A 22,987-nucleotide genomic window follows, 5' to 3' on the forward strand; every position below is an offset into this window, starting at 1 on the left:
GCTGGTGGTCTCCTATTACCATGCTGGCTGCAGCAAGCTCTTCACATCTCATTAAAAGCATAATGAAGGCTCAATCAGGGACACAGTCTATCAAGACTGCCAAACATAGGCACATAGAGGCTAGATTAGAAAGATTAGCTTGTACCAAGGTTTTTATTGCTTGGATCTCAAAATTGGGAAGGAGCTAGTCCTGCCACAGAAAACATTTTCCAATGAACAAATGGCACACAGAGACAAAGATCAAACCCTCAGAGTGCTCAGAAGGCATCACACAAGGAAGGTGGCACCAAGCAGGTCACACACGCTGCTCATTTCCACAGGTGGGGCTTAAAACCACCAAAACAACTGCAGCATTGAAGCCAGAGCCAGAAGAGCAATCAGGATGGGGACACACATGCTTTGCACTGATGACCAAGTGTACTTTGCATATGTAACACAATTAGTGCTAAACTCAGCAGCTTTATTTCCCATGTATGCAGTAATTATGATTTAATAGGGCTTCAAAATGTTCTCTCTAATTACTGATTATATCTTTTTGTATACTTTTATATGAACGTATACATTTATATATTTTCAAACAGTTGGCACTGATGTACTCAGACAAAATCTGAGGAAGAAAGGATGCTAGAAGAAGAAACCGGCACACAGAGGAGGTCAACACCCCTCCATCGATGGAGCAGCAATGGCGAGAGCAGAGAGCCTGCCCCCCGCCACACCGCAATCCGAGCTGGGATCCCCGATGGGGCAAACAACTCTCCTTGGCACACACGGCCGCCGACAGCCATCCGCCGACCGTTTTCAGCCTGCGGGCCCTTTAGCATCCTCCCGCGGCAGCTCAGACCCTGCTAGAAATGTCATGTTTCTGCAAACTTCCCTGCCCGCAGTGCTGCCGGCACCAGTCTGCTGCCAAAAAAAAAAAGGGGGGGGATCACACACACATGCATTTTTCCTCGCTGGGTGAGGGAACTGAGTCTGCTCACGGAGGGATCGGGGAAGCCCCAAGGCCAGGACAAAGCATGAAGTGGGAGCTGGCAGCTGCAGGCGATGAAATCCAGAGGAAAAGAGTAAGAAAGACCCTGGAGGATGAGCTCATCCCAGTCTTGTATAACGTCATCTTTAGCCACTTTTCATATCCTCCTTGAGTAAGAAGTTGAAAAGCGCTCGTACACAGGGACGACAACTATTCGATCAATGAACACTGTCTGCATGGGGTCTTTAACACCCACAGAAATCAATGGCAACATCTTTCAACCTCAGCCCAAGCCAGATTATGCCTGCAGCAGTAATGGAGGCATAAACACAAGGAGCAATAAATGAGCAAACTATTAATTGTGAACAAGCGCAAAACCTTTCTCATGTATTCTTGGTGAAATTAGCAGCGAATGCAGTTACCTGGGTGCCTAAGCAAGCACAAGATGGTACACGCACGGTGATTTCTCACTGCAAAAGCCGCTTACTTTCATGAGGACGTGCAGGAGCGTGTTACCACCCACTTCACATACATTATTTGAAACTACTGCCCGAAACGACTGCATGTGAATTTTGATTCAAAACAAAAACTAAATCAGGTCTCAAACACCACCTAGATTACAAAGAGGAAGTTATATCAAGTCAGTCAGTAACCTAAACCCTGTATTTTACCTTTATCTCTGTTATTATCAGACCTTCCTCACTTTTAGCCCTGGCCAGAATTAAGTTTACAACTTTTGATTTATGTGGCAAGAAGAAATGAACTGGCAGTGTACAGCCTAGCAGCATCACATGGGATGGACAGGGTGACAGCCAGCAAATGGACAGAAACACCAAGATGATAAATTTTTTGAAGTGGTATAAAAGGGACATAAAAATAAATTGCAAAGGGAAATTTTACACCAAAGAGTGTTATTTCTTGAGAACAAAGCCCGTGATATTTGACTGTGGCAGTCTCCTAAAGGAAACGGTGCCCTGTTTTGAGGAACTGCAGAATCGGAAAGAGCACGTAGAGCATGGAGAGGATGCTGGGATGCTGCACAGCCAGGAAAATGGACAGACTGATGTACTCGTCTCCATCTCTGAAACTGAGATTTCACTATAAAGCACTTTTATCATGAAGAATAAGAAAGAAGCAGTCTGCAAAGACTTAAATGTCTCTGCAAATTAATACACTTTGTAGGAAAAAAACAGTCCAATGTAGTGTTTATTCTAAGCACTTTACTGCCTCAGACTCATTAACCCAGTACTTTACATGCCGTCTTTGTAATGCAAATTTGCTAAAATACTATGCTTTCCATAAAACATTCATATAGACAGGCTCACACTGCTCAAATACCAATTGTAAGCGGACCAAAAATACACTAAATTTTTCCTAATACTTGGGCTCTGCACCTAAGTCTTATCTGCATAAGCAGTTTGTGAGAAACCTTCTGCTGTTGCTGCAGCCACCATAGCACAAAGGTGGAAGATTTCCCAAAGCAGCTGATGTAGGCAATTATAAACTGAATTACCACATGCAAAAGCCAAATGAAAAGACTTCGCAGAAGGTACCTACAGCAGAGTTATTTTTGAGGAAGAGAGATCATTACAGAGAGGAGAGCAGAGGAGATACCCTGCGTTTAAGGAGGCCAAACATTGCACATACTGCACCTCCTTGCTGAGCTCCTATTTAATAGCCACCTGCCCAACCACACAGTGTATCACCATGAGGGTTCGCTAGGAATCCTCACCAGGTAGCACCAGGGATGCTGTTTCCAACCACTTGCACTGACCAGACGTAATACACCCATCCAACAACACGTGGAACCCAGCAGGAGATACAAAATCATCCTGACTAAGGTCTCCAGCCCAACCTGACCCAGATGGTCCACACAGTGGAAGACGACTCAGGGTTGGAGAGGGCTGAAGGAAGGGAAAGGTTCCTGGTTTATGACTTACACAGCTGTGGAGAAGAATCAAAACATCACCTTAAGGGTGCAATGTTATGATGACTCTCTCCCTTCTCCAATGGACTTTCTATGTTCATGTTGGAACATGAAATACCATAGCAAACCTATGGCCAGCTGAGAGTCACAATACAAATTGCACTGAACTAATTCAAATACACAGGATAAATTCAGAAAATTTTATGATCTTTCCCTCTTCCCTCCACAGGTGCCAACTACTTTTGTTTCAAGACGATCTATAATTGTGCCATCTCAGATTAAACTCTGAGCAACTTCTCTCATCCTGTATTTAGTTTTGAAAACTGACATTTCTTTTTCAGACACGAAGAAGGGCCCAGAAACCTGGAAATTGTCTAATTTTTACAGCCATACCAGTCGGCCTGATAGAAGAAGATACTACCTCCAGGTACAAACTTTTCCCAGAGCTATCAGGCAGAATTCAAGACATCCTTGGCTGAGGTGACCAAAACATCTACACTGGTTTTCATCAGGGTTCAGAGCTAAGATGCACCAGTGACCAACGCGAGGCATCTTAACAAGAGGTTTTCTTTATCCTGCATCGTAACATGCCAACTGCAAGCCAAGTGTATTTCCCAGCCTGTCGGCTAGACCTGGCTCCCAGTCATCGAAAACACATTGAGTCTCTGCTACTGCTCCTGAACCCAGATGACTTCCCGAAGGAAAGCAGATCCTCAGGGGGTGACGCGCACCGCGATGCGCCCACACCATGCAAGCACCACGTGGCAAGGGCTCGGAGGCTGGGAACTGCCCCAGCACCACTACCCCGCAGTACAGACAAAAACAAAGTGAATCTGACTTCACATGAAACTTTTAAATGTTCATATGAAACTTAATAAATTAGCAGAGTCACTGGGCGGGGGCGGGGGGGGTGGAGTTTGGGGCAGGATCTACAGTCAAAATAAAACCAAAACAGTAACGTGGCATATGAGCTTCACAAGATGTTAAGAAAATAAGTACTTGTTCAAACACCCGCAATGGTTTCTCGGATGCATTAAAAGAGAACGAACATACTGAAACCTATTTGGTTTTGAAATTCAGTTCATTTGGCACATCCTCCACTTTTGAAAGAACACAAACAGCAAATGCAGGCAAGCCACAGCATGAGCAGCCATGCGCTCTCCTGCCCACCTGCCTGAAGCCTGACTCAGAGGAACGTACCTGGCTATACCAGCTTAGTCTCATCTTTAAACTCAGTCCTCAGCCTGTCCATTAGAATGGTCAATAGCAATGCCAGCTGTGAAACGTCCATCACTAGGAACTCATTTTTACAGGTCATTGGCTAGCCAGACAACAACAGCTTCTAGCCATTACTGACCTCTCTTCAACATGAACCGCTGATTTCCAGGAGAAAGACGAGCCACGAGCCATCCATTTTCTTAATTGTAATTAAAACAAACCCAAAACCACTCGACTGTTTCTATATGATTTCATTTGTACAAAATATAAACGTGCAATCATCTTGCTACATTTCTGGAACGCAAACACTAACATAATAAGAATCTGAAAGCATTCGGTTCATCTATTGAGGCAGGGAGCACCTTGTAGTAAGTAGGTGCTGTTGAACAGAAATTAACATCAGAGCAGTTTGGATAACAAAATGTTCTGCTGCATCAACCCCCAACTAAGCTGACAAAACAGATTCGGATAGGTGTGTCTCATGATGGAAAAATTAACTGTGATAAAGAAAAGAATAAGATGTCCTCTAGATATGTTCCATTCTCAGAGACATTAAGATGCAAAAGGAATTTAAAAAAATGCCATCTCCATAACGCTCAAGCACACATAAGAAAAAGCAAACAAACCTGCCTAGACAACTGGCTGTTTGCAATACTGTCTGCTTTAATGGCTCTAGCAAAATTGGCTTCCTTAGTTGATCGGTCCTGCTCCCACTGTACTATACAGAGCTATATGATGCAGGTAGATGTGGGGGTTTTAAGAGAAGTGGAGCAAAACCACCAGAACACACACCAAAGTCTGCGTCAAAGAAAAAAGCATACAAGCAGTTATTTCCTCTTACAAACGTCTTAAATATTTGCCATTTGCAAAGATTCTCAACTAGAGACACAGACTGCATCATGTTTGACTCCAGTAAAATGTCTCCTGAGAAAGTCTGCCTTGATCTAAAATTCTCATACTTGGGTTTCAATTCCCAGTCATATTTACAGGAATCTGCTTCCTCCAACTTCCTAATTGAGACTGCATGGCTTGAAATATGCCCATCAGCTATCATATGGCTGCAAATCTACTCAACTAAGAGATACACATTCTCAGGCATCAGAAAATAATTAGGCATTCCAGATTTTCCCGCAGCTTCCTGAGGAGCAGATGCCAATGACCAACATCAACAACCAAGACCACTGGTCCCATCCAGCCCCACAGCTCCTGTACCTTGAAATTACAGTGATTCATGGAATTGCTACCACTGTAACCATCAAGATACATGGAAATTACACAATAAACCCACAACTGGCTGCATGTGTCCAGTTTCCACTCTGAGCTGAACTGATCTCCTACTCACCAGGCTCTCGGTCCTTAGTGGATATGCATTCTTTTATGGACTCTGTTATGCCAAGACTAGCTGCAGTGGGGAGTGGGCCAAGCAAGGATTCCAGTGCGGGTGGTCTTACAAGAGCTTCATTTCCATTTTTGCATTCCCCATCTTCATTTTTTTTGACTCTATCCTTCTCATGAAGTTCATTATAAAAGTCCTTGTTTAAGTGATTAGCAGCTGCTTCCAGTTCCTCATCTTCTGCCTCCTCCTCTCCAAGTATGCTAGAGGTATTATCTTCTATAGAATCTGTAAGGGGAAAAAAACCCAAGAGATCACTGCATGCCATCTGTCACAGAAACTAAATAAATAGAGGCGCTCACTTAAAGAATAAAAATCTTTAGAAAGAAATACACATTATTTTAGTACAGTGTATGAATACATGGAGTTTCCAGATGCTCTTCAAATTCATTACCTTGGCTATTAAAATGTATTTTTGTGAATACAGTCATCATTTAAAATAGAAGTATTGTGTTATCAAATTATGGCAGGTAAAAGGGCTTTGTGAGAGAAGCCGGCTACTTATTGGTATAATTACAAATTAGAAATAGCCAGTTCAACCTGCACAAAGCCCTTCCATATTGCTTAGTCAACCGGGGGATTTGGTGACAGAAGAGTCTAGATACTGGTCCACTGCACTTTCAGTGATGAAAAGGAACACTCTCAGGTACCACTGCCAAGTTTATACTGCACCAGGAAAGAAAAACAACTGAAATCATTAATGAACTGTCATTGTGATGAACAATGTAGTTGTTTTGAAGACTGATATATGAACCAACTAATTGGCTGAGAGAACCCCAACACAATAGAGATCTTGTACTACAGAAGCATATTTAAAGAATCACAGAATCATTTAGGTTGGAAAGGACCTTTAAGGTCATCGAGTCCAACCGTTAGTATGATCATATTTATCACAATAAAGTTCATACACCTGAGACTGCCTGCAGGATCTGAGCCAGTTATTATTTAAGTAGTCACAAGACTTTACAGACTTACCATCTTTAGTGAAATTTGCAAATACGCCTTTTGCTTTCGGTCTACTGTTTTCTAATTCAATCTCTATTTCATCTTGATAGCTCGATATTTCACCTGTGGTGATGAAATAAAAATAAAACTCAGGAATCATTGATGTGATTTTGAGCAAATGAGTGATATGTTACACTAAACACAACTTATACCTTCAAAATCTTCCAGCTTTTTTGATAATGCCTTCTCAAGCTGAAATGAAAATAAACAAAATAAACATGAAATTACTAAAAGAACCCAACTTGGTACTGTTTGTGAACAGTATATAGAGACACAGAATCATACGGTACTTTAAAAGCAATAAGCACGTTTCAAATCCCAACTCAAATTACTTTGTAGTGTCAAGACAGGTAAGACAGACAAGTTTCAAGATACTGACCAACTTCAAATTGTTCTCTCACCCATCCCTGTACTTCAAAAGGAACCTTCACTACGGCAAGCTGCAAATAAAAGGCCCCATTCTTCAGCAGTCAGGCTCTATGACTGTGCCTGTAGATGTGAGCAAGCGCAAGGACAGTGCTGAAATTGCAGTGCCCGGGCCAAACGTAGCACACAGGTGATGGCAGACTGAACTACTGACCTACAGCACCTGGTAGGCTCTTGAGAACATCATAAACACGCCTACAGACCTTTAAATGACAGCATATTTAGAACAGTAAAAACAAAAACCCTAAAAACTAATAATGTAAGAATCAGCAATGACACTAGTAAAATCTTCTCCTCTGGTGCCAGCTTGAGTTCATGCTTTGTAAAGAAATTAAGCCACATGAGAAACTAATCTCTGTGGAAGCAGGTGTTGTGCCACACAAAAAAACAGCAGTCTCATTAAAGTAATTGGGTTATTGTTTTTATATGTGTTTAAAAAAAAGTTATACGTAATGGCACTTCTCCTGATCACGGGTATCACATTAAAAACAGTGCATGGTTTCTGATCCAGTTACAAAGCTTATACCTTTGCAACCCTGATCCTTGCTAACCAGGGTGGAAGAGTGCATACAGCATATAAAAGAGAAGTGCAGACATTAGGACAGCTACTCAAGACCTCCATGGCACAAGCTCAGCTTAACTTGTCACATGAGAGCCTCCAGTTTTGTAAGGACAAAAAGATTTGATGCTTCGGTAAAAGGTCGAAGCGCAAGAAGGGAAACACATGCAGTAGGAAAGCAAGCATAAAGGAGATAACAGAGCTTAGTGTAACGGCATCAGCTTGTAAGTGGGGGAGCATCTGGGCAGAGTGGGCTGAGCCCTCATCTACCATGCAGCAGTCGCGGGCTAAGCACCAAACACTGGTAGCCTGCAAAACACAGCAGCTCAGCTGGTGCTTGTTTACTTGGCCACCCAGACATCCTGACCTGCATTAGCAAGAGCCCTGACTCTCTACTTCCCACAGCAGCTGGCTAAGATGGTAGACATACTTCAATCCCTCATCAGAGGATGTTTAAAGCTACATTTGAAGCTACATATCTGAAAGAGCACAGCTCTCTGGAGGAGTGAACAAAAACTATATAGGAGAAAAACTTCTATATATAATTGTATACATATATATATATATTTTTTTTTTAAACTGGGAACCTATCCCTTTGCCAGTAAAACAAAAAAGTCTCCTTTAGTTAATGGGTATCATATGCACTAATTCTCACCCTTCTCCTAAGACCCTCAAAACATATGTAATTAAACCTTATCAAAGGCTGGTCAGTTAGGATTTAGTATTAACTAATTAAAAAAGGAATATACAGAGGGAGAAGAAAGGAGACAAATACAGAGAGCATCTGATTCAGAATTCACCTGCTGTATCTTCAATTTTTTTTGACCAGCTGTAAACGAAGGAGGATCACACTCTTCCTCCAAGTCAATCTTCATAAACTCATCTATGGTTAGCTGACTTGTTGGTGTATCTTCAAACTCAGTCAACCTACCAAAGCATACAGCACATTACCATAACATCTTTAAGAACTCCTTTAAAAGTAACAAAATTTGTCAAACTGCTAAGTTACAGAATAAACATGTCATCCTTAGAAACTTTGGCTCAAATACAGACTACATTAAAACTGAAGTGATACTAATTGTTTCATCTGCTGCAAAGAAAGTATCTTTTCATAGAACAAATTAGCTTTTGATTTATTAGAGTATGTAACGCACTTTTGTTGATAAACAAAGACTGAACAGAAATACCACAGCTCCTACGGTCAATTAAGTATAGATTGACAAAACTAAGATGAGAAACGCAGCTCGTTCCTCCTGTCTCATTGCTTTTGTTATCAACGGCAACAACAAAACAGATTCCCAAACTAAAATATCTGCCATCATAGTTTAGGAGTATGCTAAAAAATATTCCTGATATGTTAGCATGATTAATTTATGCAAAGCAAATGTTAAAGTAACATATCTTCAGCAGACTGGAAGAGGGACAAGAAGTAATCTTCCCAGGACACGCAGAAGCACTAGTAAAATAAAGGGATCATCTGCACATTGCACAGATGGAATAGATGAATGCATGTAATTTTACAATAATACACTTTGTATTTGTTTAATGTTCACATTTTAACAGTTTCTACCTATGTGAGAGATAGGACTAGCTCCATGGGGAATTGCCATGAAAGCAGCTGAATCTTTCAAAGGAACTGAATCTTAAATGAGACCATGTTGTCATAACTTCATCCACAAATTTCAGCATTTTATACAGGTGGTTGAGAATGAGCACATCCATTTTACTGATGGAGAAAGTGAGACAAAAGGTTAAGTACAAAGCCAGGTCAGGAAATGTCTGGCAGAATGCTTTTCTGACAGAAAGTGCCCTTTTAATAATATCAACATTTTCCATGGGAAAACGGCAATGATGGGTCTGCAGCTGCTTCACTGGAATATTCCCATCTTCCAGAGGAAGCAAAGCTGACAGCAGCTTCCATCTGCAAAGCTAGGAAACTAAAAACGGTGATTCAGTACTCCCAGCACAGGACCTTTCAGCATTTCTCCCCCCCTAAACACAGTCATGGTTTTCTCCTCTAGCTCCAACTGCAACAGAACTCCTTCCGAAGAAGGAAATTTTCTCTAGGACAGAAATTCAGTTTCCAACTGACTCCAGGGTCAACGCCAAGAGCACAGGGCCACGCTCTCTCCCTACATCTTCATCAGTACCTGTATTTCTTTTTTTATAAACTGAGAAGTAAGACAAGATAGCCCATACAAAGGGATGTAGGCATGCCACAACTTCAGGACACTTTTCTTGGAGACACCCTGCTCCTGGAGCACAGTCCACAGTCCATCTCATGCCATGAAATGCTGAGGGAGAGCTGGGCACCTCTACATAAAACCAACAGCAAGCAGCACGCTGAGCCCAGGCATGGCTGTGCCGGCCAGAATTAGTGCTGCTGAGGAGAAGAAAGCCTCTGAAATCTAGTCTCGCTTTTGGAGTTCAAGCATCTCCACAAAGCCCGAAATTAGGCATGTATTTGAGAGTGACTGACAGCCCCAAACCCTCCCTCAGAGTACCAGCTCCCAGCTCCCTCCTCCTCTCTTTCAGATCAAATTGGAAAGGAGAGGAGGATGCTGTTGGCAGTAGCAGCACCCAGCTTTTAATTAACAGACTAGAAATCTTTCTCAGCGTTAACGGGCTTCCAGCGTGCATTACCCACCTTCCAGGAGGGAGCCTCATCTATCAGGCTAGAGGGAAAACCTGGCTATGGCACTGTTGTTATTATTTTAAATCAGGATTCACTTAATGCCAAGCCCATGTATCATTTTAGGAGCATGGATCTTCCCAGTCACCATCATTAAACCACAGTCATCCATCTCTCCACGTATGAATCATGCACTCACGGGTAGTCTCATTTCAGCAAGACTTTTCCTCCCAACCAGCCTCGCCTTGCTAAAATACTATTCTCCTCCCACTGTAAAAAGCCAACATGCACTTTGGCAAAGACGCCCAGTTTGTTTATCCCACACTCGCTCCGAGTTTGAGATGAGCGGCCAGACCCAGAGCCCAGCCAAAACGGCAACACCTCTGGGCATGTGGAGCAACGAAGAAAATACCAGCAGCAAAACCAGTCCCTCATGAAGCAAGGCTGGGGACGAGATGACCACGCTTGGGTTTCAGCGCCCAACCCCACGCACGTCTCCTTGCGGACACCCGAGGCTCTGTCTGTCCCTCTCCTTGCCCACCGCGTAGCGTGACCAGCATCACGTACCCTGCACCCGTCAGGCGTTAGTCCACGGGTGAGCCAACGTGCCGGTTCAGCTCAAACGCCAGCTTCAGCCCTGAGCTACAACAGCAGCACGGGTCTCTCCTAAGACCTTCAGTGCATCCGCACGAGGAGGGGGCAGAGCTACGTCGTGTTTGCTGGTGGTGCTACCAAGGAGCTCAAACCCACAGCACAGCACGGTTCGACCATCCGACCCGGCCACCAGCATCCAGTCCCGTGCCCGTGCCCTCCTCTTCCTCGGTCCCGATCCAAGCAGAACGGGGCGAAGGCTGAGCAGCCGGCAGTGAGGGCTGCCAGCGTGACAGTGTCGGTACAGCCCAGTGGCAAGCCCAGATTTAGAGAAGCACATTATTTCTTCACTTCTCAACGGTCTTAACTACAAGGCTCTAACCTTCCTCTTGAAACGAAGAACCATCCATCCCTGATGGTCAGGATCACAGCTTGAGCATCATCTCTGTGGGAGAGCGAGCTGTTCACTCAACATTTTTTTCCTTTAACTTGATATAAATAAATACCTGCATTTGCCAACCACTTGCCTGCCTCAACATTTTACATTGGCTGATATCCTGTCTACATATTTTTAAACATATCTTTAATTTTATCCAGTGTTTGGACACATGCCACCAAGGCAACAAACTGATGCACGCAGCAGTCTGCACCACATGAAACAAGGTAACATTAGTTTGGCAGCTAAGAAAAACTGACGCAACCATAATTATAAGCACAATACTTTCAGGGGCGAGGGAGTGCCCTCACGAAAAAAAAAAATAGCTATGGGCTATTTTTTAAGTCCCACATAAAAATTATATCCAAGTTCATTTTGCACTTTTGTTACTCAAAAAATCTAATAAGAGTTGCCATTTCAAGTTATGCACAGAAGGAAGAAAATAAACAGATATACAAATTAAGATAATATTTCCTTGGCACAAATTCAAAAGGGCTCTAAAAATTGAAATTTGGCAGACAAGTATTTTCTATTTATAGCCGAAGCAGAGGCAACCACTACAGCTCAGGCTAAGATTTAACTTCCAGTATAAACCCTCCTCTTACAGTTTCTCACAGCAAAGTCTTTCAAGCAAATTCCTTTGGGAAGAAAAGTTGTTCCAGAGCTTGCTGTCATCTGCCCCTAACCCCAACCTTTTTTTTTTTCAAAGAAAAATTTCCATGGCTTTTATTTCATCCATTTACGGACAAAACCACACCTCGTCTTCTGATAAAGCACTTTTGTGCACAAAACAGTAAACCAATTCTGTTCACACTTAATTTAGCTCCCAATAAGGGAAAATGGGTCACTCATTTTGAAGTTACGAGCAATGTTTTTTTTTACTTTGTTTTGTTTCAGGGACACTGTCCAGTGAAGACTTATGAATCCAGTCTACAGCCAAGGCAAAAAAAAAAAAGACTCCTGTGTGCAGCTAGTTGCTCGGTTTTAATGTTTAATTGAAATTCTGCAGCAGTGGGGTGCGACAAAGCACATAAAACAACAAGGTCTTCTGGAGTCCAACTCACAATGCTTCAGGAGTCCACGTCCAAAGTCCAAGAGGGACTTCTAAGCAGAGACCATTAGGAAAAGCCATGGTGTCCTCCTACATATACACAATCAGCATCTAGCTCTAGAAAGCAGGCAGCATAAAGAAGAGGTATCTTGTGCTGGACCTCTACACAGAAGGGCTAACAAATGACAAGTTCAGAGACAGTTGTTTTTTTAAAGAGAGAACATGAAATTTAGCCTGAGCAGTGAGCTTTTAAGTTGCCTTTTGTGAGAGGTCTTTTTAAAGTACTTAAAATATTTTATTAAAGGATTAAAAAAAGTACTAAGCTGAATATTGGCATATTGTTAGCAGAAATACATTAAAAAAACTTTATTGCAAGATAAGGTGGTGGTGGTAATTAAACTCCCCTGACTTTTTTCCCAAATTAACAATATAATTAAAACCCTAAATAATAACTTACATGATATCTACATAACCTTAACTGTCATATCAATTACAAACATCCTAGTAATAGATCAGCTGATTTGACAACTCCAACATTTGCAAACTCTGGAAAGTAAGGGATTTACCTTCATATCTTAGTGAAGTACCAAAATATTGCAGTATATTCCCACTGTTTTAACTTAACATTCATCAGTGCTGCCTGCCACTCTAAACCTGTGCACTCACTCGTAGGAGAGAAGTTCAGAATTCACACTGATGTGGCAAACCATCACTATTTTTCACACTACAAATGTAACAGTCTATTGCATCATCCTTCTCTCCCCATTTTTTTCCAAGCCATACAATGTTTATGCATGTACTATTCATGGAAGTATGTAAACACACACCCTAAAAGTGATACTTAATACAGAACATGTATCAGAAATAGTTATTAAATGCTTCCTACATGACATAAAAAAAAAAAGTTTTCCAGTATCCACCACTATGTAAATAAACAGAAGTGTAATCTCCTTATATGTAATCACTGTACATATACACAATTTTACACAATTTATGGTTCTCATTTGCTGGCAACTCACCGTCATTTTCTAAGTATTGAAGAATAGATACATTGAAAGATTTATTGTACTAAATAAAACCACCCTTTGGAATTAGTTGCTTTTATTTGCTCACACCAAAACAAAGATTTAAAATTATGACAAATTTATCAGAATAAATTTTAAAGCCCTGATTCTGCAAACACTTACACATGGGGTTAACTCAGGTTAACACTTGTGCACACAGTTAGCCCACCAGTAATCCCACTGACAGACCTCCCTGGCCATCCCAGAAGTCCAACAGCCTAAACCACCTGGAATTTTTTGTTCTTGGGGTTTTTTTCCCATGTCCTGGTTTCAGCTGGAATAAAGTTAATTTCTTCCCAGTAGCTGGTATAGTGCTGTGTTTTGGATTTAGTATGAGAATAATATTGATAACACACTGATGTTTTAGTTGTGGCTAAGCTGTGCTTATACTAAGGCAAGGACTTTCCAGCTTCTCACACTGCCCTGCCAGCAGAGGCTGAGAGTGCACAAGAAGCTGGGAGGGGACACAGCCAGGACAGCTGACCCAAACGATCCAAAGGGGTATTCCATACCATATTACATCATGCCCAGTACATAAACTGGGGGAAGTTGGCCGGGGGGCACCACAGCTCAGGGATTGACTGGGCATCAGTCAGCGGGTGGTGAGCCATTGTATTGTGCATCACTTGTTTTGTATATTCTTCTACTACTGCTACTATTATTATTATTATTCCTTCCTTCTCTGTCCTATTAAACTGTCTTTATCTCAACCCATGAGTTTTACTTTATTTTTTCCCTAATTCTCTCCCCCATCCCACTGGGTGGGGGGAGTGAGCGAGCGGCTGTGTGGTGCTTAATTGCCAGCTGGGGTTAAACCATGACACCCTGATTCAAGTGTTCACACCACACTAATGAAACAAAATGCTTTAGCATTCCTTAAAATTTTGTTTCATTAGCATGGTTCCTCCACTGTGGTCTGTCAAAAACACTCTATGATCTCCTGGAAAAGAAAAATAGCGCGCTGCTTAATTTCTTAACAGCCGCTCAGATGAGGAAAGTCAAACACAGAAAAATCTGTTTACAAGATCTAAGCCCGAGTTAGTGCTAACAAATAAATTATTGTTTCAAAAGTAACAGACACCAAGTAAGTTCGAAATTACATTTTTTAAATAAGTATGAAGTACTAAAATATATCAGGAATCTAATTAATGTATTAGCTTACTAGCTGTATAGAAGCCGGATTTATAAAAAGGAACACTGCCTGTGAAATTGGATTCCTCAAAAATAAAACCTTTTTTCATTAAAACAGGCAATCCAACTTACAAAGGTATGCAACACCAACCCACACGGATCAAGTTGTATTTTACTCACCATACTAGAAAGATTTCTAGAAATCATCTCTAAGCCACTTGAAATTATTTAACTGGAGACATAAAGTATTTTTCAATTTACTTTCTTTCATAGCTTGTCACAACAGCGGCCAGCGAAGGAGCTTCATGGCTGCTGAGCTGAGATCAGAGCGGACACCACCCCAAGCTCCTTTACATGAAGTAACTTCCCCAGTTTTCTGAAAACTTCTCTCCATACCACACTTCAGCCAAGAGCACTTACACAGCTCTGACGTACTGAGCATCCTCTACCCTTCTCCATGCTCAAAAGCCTTAGGTAAACAGTTCTCACTTAATTCAGCAGATACCTTTCACAGGATTTTAGCACGGCTTTACCTGGATCGCAGCCAAACACAGACTTTTTCACGCCTTTCCCTTCAGTCCTAGCCTTGATATGGCTTTGGTATTTTGGAAAACGTAACCTCATAGCCACCTCACAGCTACACATGTCCCCGTTACCTTCTCTTCCCATCCCCACTCTGGACTCCTATCGACTTGCTCCTCACTTTGCCTGCTCTCACAGACACCCACCCAGCTTGAGACTGCACTGGGAGCTTGGACATGAAGTTTATGTGAGCTATATATTGCAGAAATGGAAATAAGAAAAGCTGTGGGCAATACATTTATCTCTATGCATGAATCTTTAATTTTTCCAGAAAATTACCAACGTAGTCATTGAAAGAGCTGTAGCTGGGTCCCCAGGATATGAGCAAAGGACCCCATTTATGAAAGTCCCTGCAGCATCTCCAACTGGTAAATGGAGTTCCTTTGTAACAATTCTTGTCTTCCCCCAAAACGCTATTTTGTTGTGAGAAAAAACATTCACCTCAAAAATGAGCCCTTTAAACCCATTCTGGTCTTTCATTCCAATTCCTTCTAAATGAAGCTTTACTTCTTCTGAAGTTCATCACAAATAGGGTTTTTAACAGATAGTACTTTATGGAACTGAGAAGAAATATTTTTTTATGTAAAAAGCAGCTCAATTTAAAGATAAAGAGACTAAGCCAAAGAAGTAAAATGCAAGTGTTAACAAAGATAAGCGGAGGTTTTTTTATTTCTATTGAAGAAGCGCCTAAGATCTTCAAACGGGCATAAGGGCCACACAGTATTAGATAATGCACAATGGACAAATATCACAAAAATTATTCTCACTGCAGATAAGACAGAATTTAGTATGCAGAGAAAGTATGCAATAGGTGAATAAACAGATGAAGGGGCAGAGTATGTAAAGGTTAAAGAGGCAGCAGCGAAGACAGGTGCATTGAACACAGGCACAAATGTGAGGATTAAATGAAATAAAAGGCTTGGGTTTATTAAAAGTTAATTTCTGCTATCTCCACAGATGATTACACAGAAAATAACAATTTGACTAATTAGTTAATATTTGTACAGTACTTTGAATATATAAAGTGATATATAAGTTAATATCATTTCAATTAGACTGGAAATGAGATAGAATTATCAGTGCATTTATTAATATTTAATACATTCACTTTCAACAACAGCAACAAGCTTTACATTTTAATTGTGTGCTTCAAAACACAAAGCTAGAAGGCCCTGTGAAGTAACTACAAAGTTCTCTTGCCAAGATCCTACCAAAACCCCACGCATATTAAAAATAAACACACACTGATTTTTAACCAAACAGATGGCTAAATTAAGAACTCTTGATTCAGGGATGAGTGACAGGGTCCACGCACCATGCTTGGTCACTTTTTCCTTCCAGAACAGATTCCCCTGATGATCAGGTCATTCATTTTTATGACCTGAAGCTACGTCACATTTTTGTGAACCTCCTCCTGAGGCGACAGACCACAGGCACGTAGGGCTTGGTGCTCTCCACCTGATGGACAACAGGGTGAACTAATCCCCTCTTACACAGTCGCATCAGCTGCATTGCAAAGGATCAGAAATAGTGCCTTTCTTAGGGAAGGGCTGCCACCCCTTGCTGCGGGTCTTCCCAAAACTGGAAGCCAAGCAGGGCTTTCTTAAAAAGCGCCACTCCCGCATCCTCAGCCAAGCCACTGATCAACACAGCCCCGTCCCCCCCAGGCTGCCGGGCTGCCTCCACGAGGCACCTCGTGTCGGTGCCGTCCCTTCCCTTGCAGATTTCTGCCATGGAAGTCCATCGGCACCAAAAGCAAATTCAGCTTCCAATGGTCTGTGCTTCCCCCCAGGAGCCATGTAGCCAACTGGGAGCTAAATCAAACCGTACAGCGGAACCTGCAGGCTGGAAGTTTCAGCTTTATCTGGACTCCTGTTTGGTTTCAAAGAGCTGTCAGGACAAAGCCATCACCAGTGAGTGCAGCATCCAACGCCACCCATCAATGAGGGTTCACCCAACCACACTCAACACCTTCACAACGCACAGAGCAGCAACAGCTCGTCACAAACCAGAGTAACTATAGCAATAATTGAAATAAAACTGTACATCAAACTGAGAAGCAAGGAAATTTTTAAGAACGTGAAACAAGTTCTTGTTAATTTAGACAACTTCTACTTGATGGCATTTTGAGAGGAATTCTTGAAAGAAGAGGAAAAAAATGGAGTGCAGAAAGAGTTATTCAAAGGTATTTTTTTATTTGTCTTCGTTAAATACTATATAACATGCTCTTATTTGAAAAACATCAATCAAATTTATAGATTCATGATAAATAGTTGTAATTATAGCTGCCTGAAAATAATTCAGCTGTCACATTTACCCTGTCAAAGTAAATAACGCTGTCATTTTAGTTGATGTGTGTGACTTGAGTAAACATTTCAAAGCATGAATTTTGAAGTAAGATTTCTTCGCTTGAAACAATTGCTCAAATTAATTTTCCTTCCAATTCTAATTTATTATGCTTACTTTCTTAGTAAGAACAAACTCTTTAACTATTTAACCAAAGCATCTTGAAGTAGATTGTGGGGGCATATATCATTAATCATACAAAACACATACTAAAACACATGACCTGTTGACCAGATAAAAAAAGTGGCATTTGTACTGCTCCATCCTTATAGTCGTAGTACCTTGAAGCACTTCAAACACTTTAAATTTATCCCTATACCACACACGCATGGTAGGGAAATAGCATCACTCCTGTTCCACAAATGAAGATCTGGGGCAAAAATACTTTTCACAATTAAGAAGTGAGCATTATTAACAAGTATTAGACTCGGCTGGATGTGCTTAAGCTGGTCTCAGTGAGATGGAGAGAAAGAGACACGCCAGGGCAGCTTTCTAAAGACAGACCTTGGTGGAACAAACTTCAGAATATATTGGTGGTACAAAAATTTCCAACCGGGGGCAACAGAAAGCATGGTATTTCACAGTTAGGTCATTTTTTTTACTGAACCTATGGGAAAGAAAATGTTACAACTTTTCAGAACTAAAATGAGGGAAACAGGGTGACTGCTTACTTCATCAAAATATGGGAAATACTACTAGATCTTTAAAAAAAACCCAAACATGTCAAAAGCACTTGGGAAATTCCCACTTTCAGGCTCACATTCTGCTGATAATTCCACTTCGGACCCCTCCAGTGAACTTACCATTAGACTCACTGCGCTGTCTTCTATTTATTAGCAGTGCAACACTATCAAAAATGAACATTTCAGCAAAATATTTTGAAAAGCTCTGTTCAATAACAGCTAAAGGACGAGACTTTTCAGCACTGTATTCTAGATTAATGAAAAAAAAATGCCACAGTATGCCCTCAGCTTTGAGAATCAATCAATTATTTCTTCTGAGGACATGACAACACTGTTAACATTTCTGACACAACGTTTTTTTGCCTTCAACTCTTCACCTGTTAAATGGGCACAGTGCTCCTCACCATCTTTGCTAAGCATGTGAGGCCTTACATAAGAGGCAGGTGTTAGTACTTAAAAATGACCCGCTAAAACATGGTGTACTTATTTTATTCTTGGCACTTCTGAAAAGGAAAAGAACCTGGTTTTCTCCGATATACATTCATTTTAGACTACACCACTTTTCAGTACTGTAAACGAAAGATAAAAGCAGTAAGACTGCACTGACCTTTTCCTTAATGTAGACTCACAAACCTTGACCACCCTGATGACCTCTTTAACAGTACGTCGGAAATCATGCATTCTTGCTGCCACTAGCAGAGCTAGAGAATAAGCAGGGAAAGTCAATGTCAAAAAGAGGAAAATTTCCCAAAGAAAAGCAGAAAACAGATAACTATACCCTCTCTTCGTCCCTGCCTTCAGCTAAAGACCTGTAAATGCTTGTGCTCAGCTGCATCCCTGGATACAGGTGATTGACTTGACTTTAGAAACTTTGCTTCCTCGCCAATAAAGCTGATTGCAAATTGCACCCTGAAAAATCCTATGCTTTAATATTTGGGAAACCACGGTCAGCTACTTAAAATAAAGCACAAGAACATCTCATTGATCATGTATTTTCAAAGTTATCATCTTTTTAGCAGAATTTACTAGTCCTGAATAAAAAGGTCTCCAGCGAAACGCTGAATCTGCTTAAGCTGTTATCCTCACCGCTGTCACCACTATCACTGTCTTGCTAGTGCCCAAACGCTCTCCTGCAAGACCCTCTATGCAGCTAGATAACTAGTGCTGGCTGCATTTACATTAGTGTGTTGAGTCAGAGCACTAGCTCCGTTTTGAAGCATCACACCCACTCATGGTGCAGTGGCTCAGTGCGCAGAACAGTTTTAAGCATGCAAAAGTGCTTCCTTTCAGAGGAAACCAAACCAGAGCTCCACTTCAGGTGCACGTCTGAAGTGCTCCAGTTCCTAATGGGAACATCAGGGGTTGAACTAACAGCTGGTCCTTCAAACAACGCGTGACACAGACATTTAGGCCAGGGAACCAAACTAAACCCAGTCCACAGTACACCACATGAACTGCGTATTGCATAGATGGATGTAGGGCACTCAGCACCACCTGCTTCAATCTATTGATCCATGTCTGTTGAATCAAATTACTTCCTCATATGGATATAGTCTATGTAGTGAATCAAAGACCAGGCTGGTCTCCCAGAGTCTGTACTCAAATTTTTAGGAAGGTGCAATAAGCAAGTACTATTAACAAAGAGGCTAGAAATTTCAAGAAGATTGCATAGGCCTGGGTTCCCTAAGGTTTGAGCGCTATTTCTCATTCCAGCATGCACATGTAAGACCTTTTAAATAAAATAAAGCGCATACATGAACTCTGTGACTATCTACGCTCTTCGTTACTCTGACCTCACTGGCTGGTACTGACTACCTTTCAACCTAGCCCTCCCAAACCGGTAGGTTTTTTGTAAGCATCATGACAGCAATGGATCTTGAAAAAGATGAAGAAGGAGAGGAAAATAATTTCACAGAACAGGTCAAAGAGGGCATTTCTTGCATAAGACACTGTGTAAAGACACAAATCAAAGCGCTTGCACTAATGGTGTCATTTTAGCTGACAAAAAAACCTTTTAGCAGCTAGAGCTTGCAGAGAGTGTGGGCGAGAAGAGCACCAGAAAGGAGGTTAAAAAATCCAAAAAGTAAGATACAAAGGATCTAAGCAAGTAATGTAGGAGCAAGGGCAAAAATGAAGTTTGAGTTTCAGAAACTATTTCTGTGAAGACCTATATAATCTGTAGGTGCCTGACAGCACGAAACCCAGAGAACATGGCATCCCCCAGGAAATGAGAAAGTCCTCATCTGTTCCCAACTCCCAGACTCCCCCGTCCAACCCACCGCGGGGGAAGCAGTACACCCAGTGTCTGACATACCTGCTCCGCAGAGCCCCGAAGGCCGGCGGCCGGTGTGCATCCAGTCCCGCTTCATTCTCTGCAACAGCCTCAGAGCCGTCATGGACACCTCGTGGTTCTTATCCCCAAACTCAAGCATGTGTGCAAAACGAGGAATATATAAACACGGATCTGCAACAGAAAGTAATACACTTATTTCTAATCCTAACCTTTGATTTAGGAAACGCAGTACTTGAGCAGCAGTACTGCGGGGCTGTCACCGTTGGCTTGCTTCACGTCTTGGCAAACAACATGGACTGTGCTGCTGGGCCAGATCCTCTGATCACTAGGCTTTAGAAGCACCTTTTTAGTTAAGCTAAAACAAAATCCTTTCTTGCTTTATAGACAAGAGACCTTTAAAGCACTGCACAAAGTTTTTCTTACATGCTTTTCAGGGTCCAAGGCTGCACATGCTGACTCCAACACGCGAGCAGTGTTACAGCTATCAGTGAAATTATGCACAAAGCTTTTGCAGAATGAGGACGTAACATACAACGCTTTTGTAAAATGAGGACATAACTTAGACCCAAAACTTTTAACATCTCCTGCAAAGTAACATATCAGGTAACTTGCATGTGTCATCTCCCACCTAACTACAAACTAAGCTTTGAAAGAAATTTGTTTGCTTAAAATCCCATGTCCCTAACAAAAGTCTACTTACACCTTCAAAGTTAATTCCAGCTCCTTCTCAGACTCATATTCCAACAACACAGAACACTGTTTATTACAGATCCTAAGACATACTCTCCATCGGCATAAATTGCTGGAACCTAATTAACGTCAACAGTGCTATGACAATTTAGATCAGCCACGGATCTGCCTTCAGATGTATAAACTTATTTCAAGTGTAGGTGTTATCAGCTTCAAACTAACCGAAATATGTCAGTACAGGTTGTGCTTTTCCTAAACCAATTTATAATTTATCAAACCATCTTGTAAAAGCTACACTTAACACATGTTTACTCTTATTTGAGGTATCAATTTCTCATTTCCTGCCAGCCTTTTATCACTGGACCAAAAATCCATGATGTATGGTAAATTGTTAACTATTAGTCTCAACTCAATTTCCTTAGCTGATCCCCTGTGTGGGCACTTAAACTGATAAAGATGAAAATTCAGCTCGAAACACTGGAACAATCTTACGGATTTACAATTAATCAAAGCAGTTTCATTTAGCACCAAGTTCTAACAATGATGCCCTGTTGCTATCCATAATTACCGAGATCACACCGTAGGTGATTACGCCTGTCAGCCCTGCAGAAGCATTTAAATGAAAGCATTTATCAAGCAAAAACTTCCAAAGACGTCTCCCTCAAAACTGAAGAAATGCCAGAGCACAGTCACCTCCTAAACATGACCCTAAAAATCAAAGGTTTAGGGAAGATTAACTGATCCCCATGACTCTTACAAGGCAGTTGTTCTGCATTTCCAAGTAGGATTTTATAGAACTGTACTCAACAGAAATGACCAATTCCAAAATACAACAACAACAAAAAAAACCTTTCAGAAGTGATAGCCTGGGATTCAACAGACATTTAAACTTTCCTCTTTGCACTACAGAAACGTGCGTGATGTTACAAAGAAATGCCCAGTTTGCTTTTCCATCTCTTCTTATCTGGAGAGGGCCCAAGTTCAGCTTCTCTGGCCACTGGAGCGGAGCAGAGCAAGGCAATTCACAGCTTTTTCTTCTGAGCCCAGTTTCGGAAGCATTTACACATTCGCATTGTAGCTGTTCAGACATTTCTGCTGGCATTCATGCCCACAGGTCATTTGACAAAATATTGCATGTCGTTAATTTAAATTCTGAAGCTACCAAACAGCCAGAAAATGAATATACCGGTGGGTTTTAAGCGAAAAGCCTCAAAGAGGCCATAAATGGCTAGAAAGTAATACTACCAATATATAAACTAAATGCAGGGCCAAGGTTAACATAAACATGTCCTGCATGGACGCAAACATTTAAAAAAAAAACATAGTAATTTTCAGAAGTTGTAAAACCCAAACACGTTGATTCCTTCCACGGGTACTGCAGAAGCACCGAGTCCCCTTTGCCTTCAGGGAGACACCTGGGACTGAAACCCTTGCACAGGAGCAGGTTCGAGTGGGACAAAACCCGTCGGTTTTCCTGAACGGTGACTGTGGGGGCCATGAAGCAGATAGAAGAAAAACTTTATTTTAGTTTTTAAGAAGGGAGCATCTGTTTTTCCGAAGCCTTTCCCTTCTCTCCCTAGCCCACTCACGACTCGGACTTTTGGAAGAACACCAACACCACGTAGTCATTAACGGGAATATAGAAAAAATTCTCGGAAAACTGTTTAAAAGAGCGACTTGCCCACCAAAACAGCTACACCGGGACGGCAGGCCCGAGGAGAGGAGCCGGTGCCGTGCCCCGCTGCCAGCCCACCCCCACGGGAACAGGAACGGGCACGGGGGGGACGGGGGGCGGCCGAGGGGGGGTCAGTCCCCGCCGAAACACCCGCGGAAGGCGGGCGGGGGCCCGGAGGGCCCGCACAACCGGGGCGCGGCGGCGGCTTGGGGGCTGCGAAAAAACCAGGGGGACGAAAAAAAAACCCCCTGCGACTTTCCCTGACTTAAACCAATTCCGCCCCGGCCGTGCCCCCAGCGCCCGCAGCCGCCCCAG

General features: G+C 42.0%; 1 protein-coding gene across 6 annotated transcripts in view; it reads right to left on the reverse strand.

Moving 5' to 3' along the window:
• Positions 1 to 22,987, reverse strand: part of BRF1 (BRF1, RNA polymerase III transcription initiation factor 90 kDa subunit) — a 176,013-nt gene that overhangs the window by 67,424 nt on the left and 85,602 nt on the right. For 5 of the 6 annotated variants that reach the window (XM_010584132.1, XM_010584137.1, XM_010584135.1 and 2 more), the window contains 6 exons: positions 20,329 to 20,478; positions 18,622 to 18,715; positions 8,299 to 8,425; positions 6,666 to 6,705; positions 6,484 to 6,576; positions 5,458 to 5,736 (listed from right to left, as the gene is read on the reverse strand). In XM_010584132.1, the coding sequence (XP_010582434.1) occupies positions 5,458 to 5,736; positions 6,484 to 6,576; positions 6,666 to 6,705; positions 8,299 to 8,425; positions 18,622 to 18,715; positions 20,329 to 20,478 (783 nt within the window). The remainder of the gene's footprint in view (positions 1 to 5,457; positions 5,737 to 6,483; positions 6,577 to 6,665; positions 6,706 to 8,298; positions 8,426 to 18,621; positions 18,716 to 20,328; positions 20,479 to 22,987) is intronic. The other variant, XM_010584136.1, reaches the window with a different exon arrangement.

This window comes from Haliaeetus leucocephalus, unplaced genomic scaffold (assembly GCF_000737465.1).
Source record: "Haliaeetus leucocephalus isolate CR32 unplaced genomic scaffold, Haliaeetus_leucocephalus-4.0 Scaffold944, whole genome shotgun sequence".
NCBI lineage: Eukaryota > Metazoa > Chordata > Aves > Accipitriformes > Accipitridae > Haliaeetus > Haliaeetus leucocephalus.